This window comes from Lepidochelys kempii, chromosome 5 (genome assembly GCF_965140265.1).
Source record: "Lepidochelys kempii isolate rLepKem1 chromosome 5, rLepKem1.hap2, whole genome shotgun sequence".
In the NCBI taxonomy this organism is placed as follows: Eukaryota; Metazoa; Chordata; order Testudines; family Cheloniidae; genus Lepidochelys; species Lepidochelys kempii.
Genome location: NC_133260.1, coordinates 100,424,804 through 100,436,918, shown reverse-complemented (window position 1 = coordinate 100,436,918; position 12,115 = coordinate 100,424,804). Strand labels below are relative to the sequence as shown.

Below are 12,115 nucleotides of genomic sequence, written 5' to 3'. Positions count from 1 at the left end.
CTTTCTCTGTGTGTGGGTAATGCAGTAACCACTGTGTTCCTGAGAGACTTTTTAAAAGAAACAAAAACCATAGTCTCCCTTTGCATTTCTTTACAGCTAGCCAATGACATGAAAAAGTCTCAAGAATAAAAGGTGCTTTTTTTCTTGGTGCATTTAGAGTAGAGACACATCTTCTGCTTTAGGATACTGATTTCTAACAAAGCAGGAATTTTGCTCTTTGATAGAGGGTTAAATCCTAGTTCTGATACAGTCAGAGCTCCTCAGATGGTGATTTGTAACATTTGTAGTCTTTCCCTCCCTCTCATTCTCCTTCTTTCCATTAATCTGTCAGTATTGGTTAGCATCTCAGCACTGGCAAGCAGCAGTACATTTTATAATGTTCAAGAGATTATTAGTTGGAGATTTAGGGCAGTGCAGATGTTTTCAGGGCCTGATAGACTACCAAGGTGACCATTCAGTACTGTACATTATATAGCCTGTGTAATTTTATCAGTATGTCAAGAACTAGTTGTCCTGTCTTGGTAATAGATTTTTCCTTCCTTGATTTATTTTCATGACCAGCTAACATATTTCTAAGCATGACTGTCCTTTTCCACTGACACTGATCTGCTCAGTCTCCACTGCTGGCACTCTACCAGATAGCTGTGAAAAAACTTCGCTGCTGGATGTTCAGCCTCCAGAGTCCGAACAAAGGCCAGGCACTGTCCCAGTCTTAAGGTCCCTAGGCACAGTCTCAAGGTGCAGATCCTGTCTAGCACCCTGTCCTGACAGTTGTGACCAGGCGGTCCCCAGCCCAGACCCTGGAACCAGTGCTAGCCCCTCCGAATACTGCTGTATCTTTACACACCTTCTCCCAGAACTCCACCCAAAGTTTACGTTTTGAAGGGGCCCCATGGTGGGTATAGCATATAACACACAGACACTTTCCACAGAAATCTAACACAGAATTGCTCTTTATTTAATCACAAGAAATGTACAGACCTGTAATAAATAAATAAATAAAATTAAATAAACCCTACATCATTTCCCTACCTCCGTTTCCTCATCACTCTAGACTCTAGAGCATTCTTTGGGCTAGGCTCAGGATTCGTTCAGCGTCCTTGTGTTGTAACGCATGGCTTGTGTTCTGAAACATGGAGCCTTTTCCCTAGGTCAGCTTGCTTCCTCTGACCTTGGCCAGTCTATTCCTTTCCTCTCCATCACTGGACACCGTAATATGCCCAGGGCCGGCCTCAGAATCTTGAGGGGAGGGACAGTAAGACTATTTGAAATATACACCAAATTTAACTGACTGACTCATTTTACACTAAAAATGTTTTGGCTGTTGGTGGGAGGAGTCCTTTCAGATTTTACCACGACTAGCCCACAGCCTGTTGTTGCAGAAATTGAGCCCAGCTGCTTGTCCTTCCAATTTTAGAGATCATTTGATATCTGCTCACATTTTTAAGGCTCTCTTCAAGGGAAACTGCAGGATGGAAATGACAGCTGAGATCCCCCTGCTCCCAAGCCAGTGCTACATATAGTTTTAAAAACCAAACAAACAAATGAGAAAAGCAGAACTGAAAACGCATCAGTTCCCAAGGATTTTTTTCTGTGCAGGGTTCTCCCACATGTTGGAAGAAGGTAGAGAGAGACAACAAAGTGGCAACTAGCAGCAGAAATTTAACTGTCTAGTTCTACTGGCCAGCTGGTGACATGGGATAGCTGGAAGCACCATTATTTGACAGATGATGATTTCACTGACCATGTGTTTCAGCAAGTAGGTTAATCTACTCAACCCAGGGCAAGAATGCTTTAATAGTAATGATTTTAACTCCATAACTCTTTCTCTGTCTCACTAGGCTAGATGAGAAGACAGATGTTTTTTAAAATATTTATTTCTGTAGGTTTTAACACTACCTCCTCCCTCCATAAAACCTCTGCTTTGACTTTTATAGTGTATTTTTATTACTTGTAGTTCTAGATCTTGATTTGTAGGATCTACTAACTTCAGAAATAGAAAATTGAGATTATCTATCCATTTTTAGAGAGACAGTATTGGTGCATTATTAATATAAAGATGTTTGTATTGATGTATGCTAAGATGTATTTCTGTATTATAAACTGTTTGATAAGAGTAAGGAATATTTTGGGTGTTCCTTAAATAATGTTTGGAGCAGGGACTACAAGCTTTTTTTCATCCAGTGACCTCCGCAGTGAAACACGACCACCTAATCCAGGTGTACCCAGAATCCGCTGTGTGAATTCTTTCCCTGTGACGCTTCATGGGGTCTTTGATCATCCAAGAGAACAGAAACAACTGTGTGCTTAATGGTCTGCTGCTGCAATAAAACAATGGTACTGGAAACGTTGAGTACACTTCAAAATAGCTAATTAAGATGGGGATAGCCTAATAGAGGTAGACTTATTGTAGTGTTAACTATACTTCTAAAAACACTACACTTATACACTTCCTTCCTTCACGTCTACTCCTTTCTTGATTAGTGTTAAAGCTGGTCAAAGTTCTATTTAAACTACTTTTCTATGGAAAACTGGGGTTTTGTGTAACAGAATTTTTTGCAAAAAGTGTCTGCTTTCCATGAAACATGTCTATTTTCAGTAGACAAACTGAAGTGAACATCGTTTTTGTTCATAAACAGAAAATTTCCATTCAGAAATGCTACCTTGGTGCCCCATGGGATTGTTATTTCTTTTTTCTCTGTGGGCCAGACACACTGCAAGATTACATGTGATTCCTGTGATGCACCACAGCATCTCAGCAAGAAGGGAGACTGTGGTGCGTCATGGGAGATGTAATCCAGCCAAGTCTGTTACCCTGGCTCCCTAACATCAGTGCTGAGTTTTTCTTATTTACTTAGGTTTGGATGTTTTTCTTCTTCTTCCTAAAACTTATTGCTGCTAAGTTAGCATCTTGGGGAGGGGTTTCCACTTGTAAATACTCTTTAGCACTGGAATCTTATTAACTATGATGTAGAATTCAAGGTCAGATTTCCAGTCATTGATTAGGAATGGATTCTAAATTGCCCTTGGTCTTGAATTTGCAATATTTTGTCCATTTTCAGAATCCAGACAGTTAATGGTAATACGTTGTGATTTATTTTGTATTGGCCTTGGGAATATTCCCTGCACAGTGTGTTACCAGAGTGTATGTACGGGTGCACACACAAAGGTGTGTGTGTGTGTGTGTATATATATAACCTGCTAAATTCAAAATATACATTCCCTCTCCAATTTTTTTCGTTTTAGTCTCATTGTCATTTGACATAAAAACAAATGTGTTCTATAGCTGACGCCATCGAATACTTAAATTAGTTGTTTCAACAGTTTCTGAAATGGAACCTTCCAGATTTTATTTTGGGGTAGTTATTTGTTTATGTTGCTTGTTGGTTAATTGCTTTTTGGTTTTGGTTTTTGTGTTACAGGCCCCAGGCATGGAAGAACTGATATGGGAACAGTACACTGTGACCTTACAAAAGGTGAGAGCGTGTGTTTATATTTTTAGTTTTCAGATGCGTTATTGCTCCTTTTATTTTAAACATGTGCTACTACAATTTTTATTAACATATTTGGAGCTGAAACTTGGTTATTTTTGTTGACCAAAATGGATATTGCTCATCTTGAGGTTTTTTCAGTGCTGGGTAATCACAAAATTCTCATGATTTTTTAAATCTATTTTTAAAAGACTCCATTAAAATGCCATCTTTATTACTGTTCGGTTTTGAGCAATGACGGTCTAAATGCAATATGTACCAGCCAAATAGATAAATATGTAATTGACTAAAAAACAGGATAACCCTGTTAGCAGATACAGTTACCAGGGATACTTCATAATCTCAGATGTGGAGCTGCATTGCAAATACATTGAGAAATCAATGGAAATGTATACCATTATACTGAAGAGTAGAATCTGATATAAAAATTATTGTAATCATGATTAAGGCTGCGATTCTGTCACGGCGGTCGTGGAAGTCATGGATTCCGTGACTTTCCACGACCTCCATGACTTCTGCAGCTGCAGTGGCTGGTGCAGCTGACCCTGGGAAGCGCTCAAGCACCAGCAGTCCTGGGGGCAGCCCAAGCAGCGGCCCCAGGGATCGCCCGAGCATCCATCCCAGGGGTGGCCCAAGCAGCAACAGCCACAGGGGTGGCTGGGGCGGCGACCCCAGAGGTCATCGGGAGAGCCATCCCCAAGGGCCTCAGAGCAGTGGGCCACCAGAGGCAGTCAGCCCCCACTGCTGGAGCATGGGGGCCCAGGAGCAGAGATTTAGTAATAGATATTTATAGTAAAAGTCATGGACAGGTCAGGGGCTGTGAATTTTTGTTTATTGCCTGTGACCTGTCTATGACCTTTACTAAAAATACCCATGACTAAATCTTAGCCTTAATCATAATTATCAAATGCACGTGCTGCTATTATATGAGAGAATAGTACAACACGTACGACTCTCAATTTTCCTCTATTAAAGGCAATGTCAGATATGTCTTTTGAAAACAAATTTTATTTCTGTACATTTTGGGGACTACAAGAATGGTTCTACACACTTTTGCATTGCCTGGACATGCCAGGCCCCGGAGCAAAATAGAGCAGCTCTGATGTTCTCTCTCTGTCCTGCCTGACTCTGGCCCCCATAGGCCATTTGGATGGCCAGGGGATCAGCTAAAGGTTGCAGCTTCCTTATCCTACAATTTATTGCCTGCTCTGCTCAAATGAGGCAGAGGTCCTATAGACAACAGCCTCCTTCACAACACAACCCTGATTCGTTCACAGAGCATCATCTCTCCTGTGCACTGAATAAGGCAGGAGTCTACAAAAATAGCATGTTATCTTATAATTGAAGATTGTATCATAATACATACATGCAAGGGGGCAAATTAAGGTTGCACAGGCAGCCTTAATTCTGGTTTCCTAAATTTTGAGTGGTTGCCTTTGCAACCTTAATATTCTTTTAATGTAATTTTTTTGGGAAATAATGTATCTTATATGCAGTGACCTGCTAGTTTTCATTATCTGCTACAGAAGACTGAGCACACATCTGTATGGCCCCACAAAGGGAGTGCGTGTAGCTTTTCGTTTCTTGGAGATGTAAAGGCAGATTTAAAATCCAGAGGACATTCCCAATCAGATCAGCAGTGGTTTCAGTTCTGAAGGGGGGGGGGGGGTGTAATGCATGTAGACAGATTGGCAATGACTTTATCCTCATTCATGAAGAGGCAGAATAAATTACTCATACTAAATTATTATTTTCCATGAATATAAATGTAATAATAATATTGTGCTAATTATTATAAATGCAAAACCACTTCAAAAACCCACTCTTAAATACAATGGTTAAATTCAGTCAAGAAATGCAAAAGCTGGGGATTGGACAGTAATGTTTACTTAAAAAGAAAAGGAGTACTTGTGGCACCTTAGAGACTAACCAATTTATTTGAGCATAAGCTTTCGTGAGCTACAGCTCACTTCATCGGATGCATACCTTTTGTAGTGGTAAACACCCATTTTTTCATGCTTTGTGTGTATAAAAAGATCTTCTATACTTTCCACAGTATGCATCCGATGAAGTGAGCTGTAGCTCACGAAAGCTTATGCTCAAATAAATTGGTTAGTCTCTAAGGTGCCACAAGTACTCCTTTTCTTTTTGCGAATACAGACTAACACGGCTGTTACTCTGAAACCTAATGTTTACTTGGCTGCACTGCACATCCTATGTGCCTTTGATGGTACATAGTACATTTAAACTTTGTTATATCCACACTAAAGAACACATTTGACTGGGAAAACAGGAATAGAAAATATTGTAACACGCAACATGGTTTAGTTAACATTGTTTCCTTGCATTCCCTGATTTGCTGATTAAGTTACTATGTAATAAATTTGCATTTATAAAAAAAAATGCAAAGGGCCTGATTCTCAGCTTGTGTAAATCAACATAGCTCCATTGGGCCAAGTTGTGTCAGTTTGCACCATCTAAGGCTGCTGCCCAAATGGTCTCAAGCTTGTTGAGATAACAAGCTCCATTAGTTCTCTCAGTGGATCAAGTCTTAATTCTGTGCTGTTTTTAGCTTGAGGCCTCCTGAACCTGGCCAGTGTCAACCAAGGCTCAGTGCGTCAAATCAACTTCATAAAACTATTTATTTGCCTTCCCCTGCTCCTACTGAGAGAACTGAGTTTTGCCACTGCTGTCAGTGGGAGTATGGCTAGCACAGGAAGGGCTGTGAAATACATAAATTAAACTGAAAATATGAAGAGAAATTTTTTTTTTCTTCTCTAATGTTTCAGTTATAGTGAACTTTGTAACAAGTAACTTTAGGTATTTTTAAAAAAAGACAGAAATGTGACTAAGTATAGCAGATGATACTGGCTCCAGCTGTACTAAATGATCAGTCAGAATGTACACACACACACTCATGAGTGTAGAGTGTGTGTGCGCGCACGTGTGTATGTGTGTGTCTGTTTATATATATATATATACACACTCTGTTGTACTTCTCTGCATTCAGGATTTATTGGTGTTCTGGTTTAGATACAAGTCTTGCTTCCTCTTTCATTGCCCCAGTATATGCTTTTCTGGTTCACATTCAAGCATCCCAAAAGCCCCATGTTACGACAGCCTACCCTTTCTTCAGAGGCAGGTTTGGCATAGGTACCTCATGATCTATTAATGCACTGCTTGGGGGTGGTGGATGGTGACACCAGACACTTATGAACTTAGTACACATTTGTAGCTTTTTTTTATCAGCAACAATTTTGCATAGTCCATTTCATGAAGTAGTCATTAGAATTTAGATAGCATTGCATGTTCAGTTGTTAATTGCTAGAAAAACTGCTCCAGGGTCTTGAGCATTCACTAATCAACTGCAGCTTTCTACTTGGCAGTTAATTCAGTGTGAATTGTTAGCATTGGTGGGGAAAAAACAAGAGATCACACAGGAAACAACTAGTCCTCTCATCGTTTTTATTGGTCACAGGATGACATGCCTGCTTGGGTTTTGACTTTCACAATGGAAACCTCAAATTGGTTACTTTGTGGATTGTTTTTTCATTCTAGTTTGTGCAACGGTACATATGAACTGCATTTTTCTATCTGAAGTGAGTGTCGCTTTGATTACAGTCTGTTGGCTTAATCATAATCTCTGTCTCCATGTTGAAATGTAATAGTGTTCAGTTTTATGTATGTGTGTGGGGTATTTTTTTAGGATTCAAAAAGAGGGTTTGGGATTGCAGTTTCCGGTGGCAGAGACAACCCTCATTTTGAAAATGGTGAAACGTCCATCGTTATCTCCGATGTACTCCCAGGTGGCCCAGCTGATGGATTACTTCAGTAAGTGTGCTTCCTTATATCCTCCATGACTGGAATGTTTTGCAGATAAAGGGAATGAATAAAGCCTTCATAAAGGTGCAGATTTGATTTGAGAGCCTGCCCCAGCGACTTGATCCAGGGTGTTTCTTTCTGTAGACTTCTGTGTCAACAGACCATATTTTAAATGAAATCATACCTCTTTCTCCTTTATCTCATAAACAAGTTAATCTACTTTAATGGTGGTATATTGTATTGTTCTATACATAAGCATGTCTTATTTGTGTGTTTTTTAAGGAAAAAAAAACTTTAGCAGGACATTACTTCTCATGGCAGCCTTCTTCACATGCACAGTGTCCTTGTTATCAGCTTTCAAATGTTGGCCCTTAGCACAACAATATCCGAACCCATTTGCCTCCACATTTAATATGTTTGCATGATGTCTTCATTTAGGCATTGTCTGCACTAGATCTGTTTTCCTGACATTTTCCATTATTTATGCTGCTTGTGTAGCTCTGCCAGCCATAGGAATGTGGGGATGCTAATGTAGTCCAGCCAGCAGTGACTGCCTGTTTTAGCGACTGTATCATCTAGAACTGCTGTGACCGGGGTCAGACAACACAGAAGTAAAAATGCCAATGGCTTTATCTATGCTAGGGCGACCTACTTATGGAGCTGTAGTGGTGGGAAATTTTACAGACAAAAGGTTTGTTGTTCACATCCCCTTAGAGATTAATCTTTTTTCCTCTGTAAAATTTAGCTAGTTGCTCATATTCACCTAGATTAGCTAGGGGTTAATGCCCAGAGTGTGACTTTTGGCTAGCACGGTTGGTTTACAACAGAAAAATCTTCTTCCAGAGTGGGCAGGAGAACTGTACAATAACCTTGCCAAGAACTGTAAGCAAACAGTGCTTGACAACATTTGTGGAATGTTGTTGTGGCTATAACAGTTCAAGCCATAGCATCAGGTGGAATAAAGGCTGTAGTTCTAATGTGGCTGTGGAAACCTCTGCTGGAGGTAAAATTCTTAAAATGTGTGTCAAGGTTTTAAAAGAATGCACCCATTGACCCTTAGCAGATTTTGTAAGTTATTGTATACAGTGTTGTAGCCATGTATTCATGGACTGAATAGACACTGGATTTATGGCTTATTACAACGATCTATAATCCACTCACACACACACACCCAGCTGTCTTCTCCCCTTCCCCCTTTTTTTCCCCCCTATAACTGGAGGGGTGTAAATGGGCCATTTGACCTTGAATGGTACCTTGGAATGTATGCTTATGCTAAACCATCTGTTCCACCTTATATTTAGCGGTGACAGTCTGAATATCTATCCCAGACCTGAAAAAGAGCTCTCTGTAGCTCAAAAGCTTGTCTCTCTCACCAACAGAAGTTGGTCCAATAGAAGATATTACCTCACCCACCTTGTCTTGTAAGTTTTATTGTCAATCCTACAATCAGCACATCCATCAATCACGCACAGAGGCATTTAAAACAAGAACCACAAACAATCAATGAATTGCTAAAACTGGAAGAAGTCTTCAGCATGTGGCCTTATTTAAGCTCTCTCAGTTTATATAAACTAATATGTATGTTTAAGAATAGCTTGTGTTCTGTTTTTGTTAGTGAATGCACAGGACATTCAGAACAAAAGTGGAATTCAATTTGAAAATTAAAGGATGTACCTTCTAATTGATCATGTGCTTTTTTTGTAGAGAAAACGACCGGGTGGTCATGGTTAATGGGACCCTGATGGAAAATGTTCCCCATTCTTTTGCAGTGCAGCAGTTAAGAAAAAGTGGGAAAGTGGCTGTCATTGTAAGTTAACAATTACAAATTCTTTGCATTATAGTTGTACCTATAACCCCAACCAAGATCAGTACCTACTGTGCTAGGTGTAAAACCATCCCTGCCTTAAAGAGCTTGCAATTTAAATAAAAAAGCCAAACTCTGTGTGGGGAGAGGAGAATATTATCCCTGTTTTACAGATGGAGAACTGAAGCAAGCGGGGAGGGATCAGGTGACATGCCCAGTGTAACACAAGGAGCCTGTCTGTGGCAGAGCAGGAAGTGAGCTCAGATCTCCTGAATCTTAGTGCAGTGTCTTAACCATATAATCAACCACAGTTAATGTTTCTGTTGTTGCCTTATTATTAAGATGGAGACAACATGCTGTGCCCTGTACAAGACACACAACGTACACTCCCTATCGAAAGAGCTTACGTCTAAACAGGCTTTGCACGTCTTACCTCCCTTAACTAGAGAGTATTGTTTGCTTGGGCACAGCAGTTTTTAGAAGCTTTTTAAGAAAAATTACTTTATCAACTTATGCAGTTAAAGCAATTAAAAAAAACAACAACCCACTCTTTCTCTGTTTACATGGATGAAATTAAGGGGATGTTTCTAACAACTGACATAGAATTTTAACCATATCACGTCACAGTGTTTTGAATACAAAGCTTCTTGAACAATAAGCTGCTTAGAGGCTCTTGCTTTTATGACCTAGCATTTGAAATTTTCAGCATTTGGAATATGATTTAAAATGGATGTTGAGAAAGGTGCTGGTTCTCTTCTTTGTTTTTGTTTTGTTTTTAATACAAACAGGTAGTGAAAAGACCACGGAAAGTGCAGCTCACCGCTCTAAGGAGAAGCCCCTCTCTTGACCATGATGATAGAGCTTTCGATGTACTGGATGACCAAGTAGAGTTTGATGGCAGGAGTGCTCGAAGTGGCTATAGTGATCGGAGCTGGCATAGCGGCCATGGAGGGCGCAGCCAAAGCTGGGGAAACAGCCCTGATAGGAGCTACCGAAGAGATCAAGATAGAGGGCGCAACTACAGCAGAGACCACAGCAGGGAACGCAGCTACAGCCGGGATGGACGTCGTGGCAGGAGCATCGACAGGGAGAGAAGCTTGGACCAAGAACGCAGAAGAGACCGGAGCAGGGGCAGGAGCATCGATAGGCATGATAGCTATGAACGTGGCACTGGTGACTACAGCCCAGCCAGGGATTACAGTCACAGACATCAGCCTGACCCTAGATATGGCAAGGAAGCAAGGAGTCATAGTCGAGACAGACTGAATTCCCACAGCCCCTTGCCTGAACCACGACACCAACACGAGTACCCGGGACAACAATACCAGGATAGACCTATTGGTGTTCTCCTAACAAAAAGCAAACCCAATGAAGGTAGCTGTGGCAGGAGGGGGAAAATGCTTCTGGTGAAAGGATAGATTTTAAGGGGAAAATGCTGTTCTCTCCATTGGCTATTGGGTGGGTGGCTTTAATACTCTACATACAACCGCTTACCTACCTTCCTCTTCCACTCACTTACCATTGTGTATAGGTGCCATCCAGTGGTGAGCTGGAGCCGGTTCACACCGGTTCTCTGGTACCTGTGAGGGACAACTGGTTCTAAAAGGGCTTCTAATTTTAACAACCGGCCAAAAGTGTTGCCTTAGGTGCCAACTCTGTCGGTGCTCTGGGGCTGGAGCACTCACGGGGGAAAATTTGGTGGGTGCAGCTCCCTGCCCCGCCCCAGCTCACCTTCGCTCCGCCTCCACCCCTGAGTTACTCTCTGTCCTGCTCTGCTTCTCTCCCCGACCCGGCTTCCCGTGAATCAGCTGTTTACGCGGGAAGCCTGGGAGGGCTGAGAAGCAAGCGGTGGCTTCGTGCTCAGGCCCAAGGAGGCAGAGCGGAGGTGAGCTTGGGGGGGGGGTGCGCGCAGGGGAACTGCTCCCCACCCCAGCTCACCTCTGCCTCCTTGGGCCTGAGCGCGAAGCTGCCGCTTGCTTCTCAGCCCTCCTAGGCTTCCTGCGCAAGCAGCTGATTTGCGGGAAGCCGGGAGGTGTGGGGGAGAGAAGCGGAGCAGGGCAGAGCGTAACTCGGGCAGAGGCGGAGCGGAGGTGAGCTGGGGCGGGGAGGGGAGCTGCACCCAGCAAATTTTCCCCATGGAGTCAGTGCCTAAGGCGCCACTTTTGATGTGATCAGGAGAGGGAGCAGGTGCTACCCTGCCCCTCGGAGCCAGAGGGACCTGCCAGATGCTTCCTGGGAGCCACCCCAGGTAAGCACTACTGGGACTCCCCACCTCGCCCCCCAGCAGGTCCCTCTGGCTCTTAGGGGTGGGGTGGGATGGGCACCCACTATGGTGGCCCACGAGACCCTCCTGCCCGGATCCTGGGGCAGACAGGGGAGGGGGGTGGATGGGGCAGGCTCCGGGGGGTGGGCCACGATCCCCTCATGGGGTGAGGAGGAAACTGGTTGTTAAGATTTTGGCAGCTCATCACTGGTGCCATCTACTCTTTGTCCTTGGACATGGGACTTCCTCTTTGCCTGTACCATCCACTGCTCTAGTCTCTCCGGGTCACTGTGCACTCTTGTACTTTCCTACGATGAGCTCACTACCCTTGTGATGGAATCCACAACTTTGATCAGGTTAAATTTACACCAAAGTTAAATTTATGCCTGGCTTTTATAGATTAAAGAGAACCTGCTGGATCCTGTCTTTTAGTGTTTGGTTTAGTTTAGGTTATTTGCTTTAGTGGAAGGCAGGCGAGGTTTCCAAAAGTGTAGTTTGGGTGAAATGCATTGATACATGGACCTCTAATGGCTAAGGTTCTGGTTCAAACTAGAACTGGTTCATTCATCACTAGAATAATTAAAAAGTAAACTTTTAACAAAACGTTGGAGGCTGCATGGTAGGGGGTGTGTGTGCGCGTGATCTTAATAGTGTCGCAAAAATACATGTTGTGCAACAAAACTATACTTTGGGTTGTGTCAGCATTTTACTTTATAAATCCTGTCTTCCTGGGAT

At 42.4% G+C, this 12,115-nt stretch overlaps 1 protein-coding gene and 1 long non-coding RNA gene across 15 annotated transcripts in view; one reads left to right on the top strand and one right to left on the bottom strand.

Annotated features, from left to right (window-relative positions):
* Positions 1 to 12,115, bottom strand: part of LOC140911684 (uncharacterized) — a 100,646-nt gene that overhangs the window by 43,667 nt on the left and 44,864 nt on the right. For 2 of the 4 annotated variants that reach the window (XR_012159083.1, XR_012159084.1), the window contains one exon: positions 7,480 to 10,338. The exons of 1 other annotated variant lie outside the window; for it this stretch is intronic. This is a non-coding gene — a long non-coding RNA (uncharacterized lncRNA). One more of the 4 variants, XR_012159086.1, reaches the window with a different exon arrangement.
* Positions 1 to 12,115, top strand: part of TJP2 (tight junction protein 2) — a 94,280-nt gene that overhangs the window by 61,227 nt on the left and 20,938 nt on the right. For 10 of the 11 annotated variants that reach the window (XM_073345179.1, XM_073345180.1, XM_073345178.1 and 7 more), the window contains 4 exons: positions 3,423 to 3,476; positions 7,198 to 7,322; positions 9,018 to 9,120; positions 9,906 to 10,491. In XM_073345179.1, coding sequence (XP_073201280.1) covers positions 3,432 to 3,476; positions 7,198 to 7,322; positions 9,018 to 9,120; positions 9,906 to 10,491 — 859 coding nt within the window. In that variant the 5' untranslated portion in view covers positions 3,423 to 3,431. Of the gene's footprint in view, positions 1 to 2,184; positions 2,338 to 3,422; positions 3,477 to 7,197; positions 7,323 to 9,017; positions 9,121 to 9,905; positions 10,492 to 12,115 lie in introns of those variants that run through there. The other variant, XM_073345175.1, reaches the window with a different exon arrangement.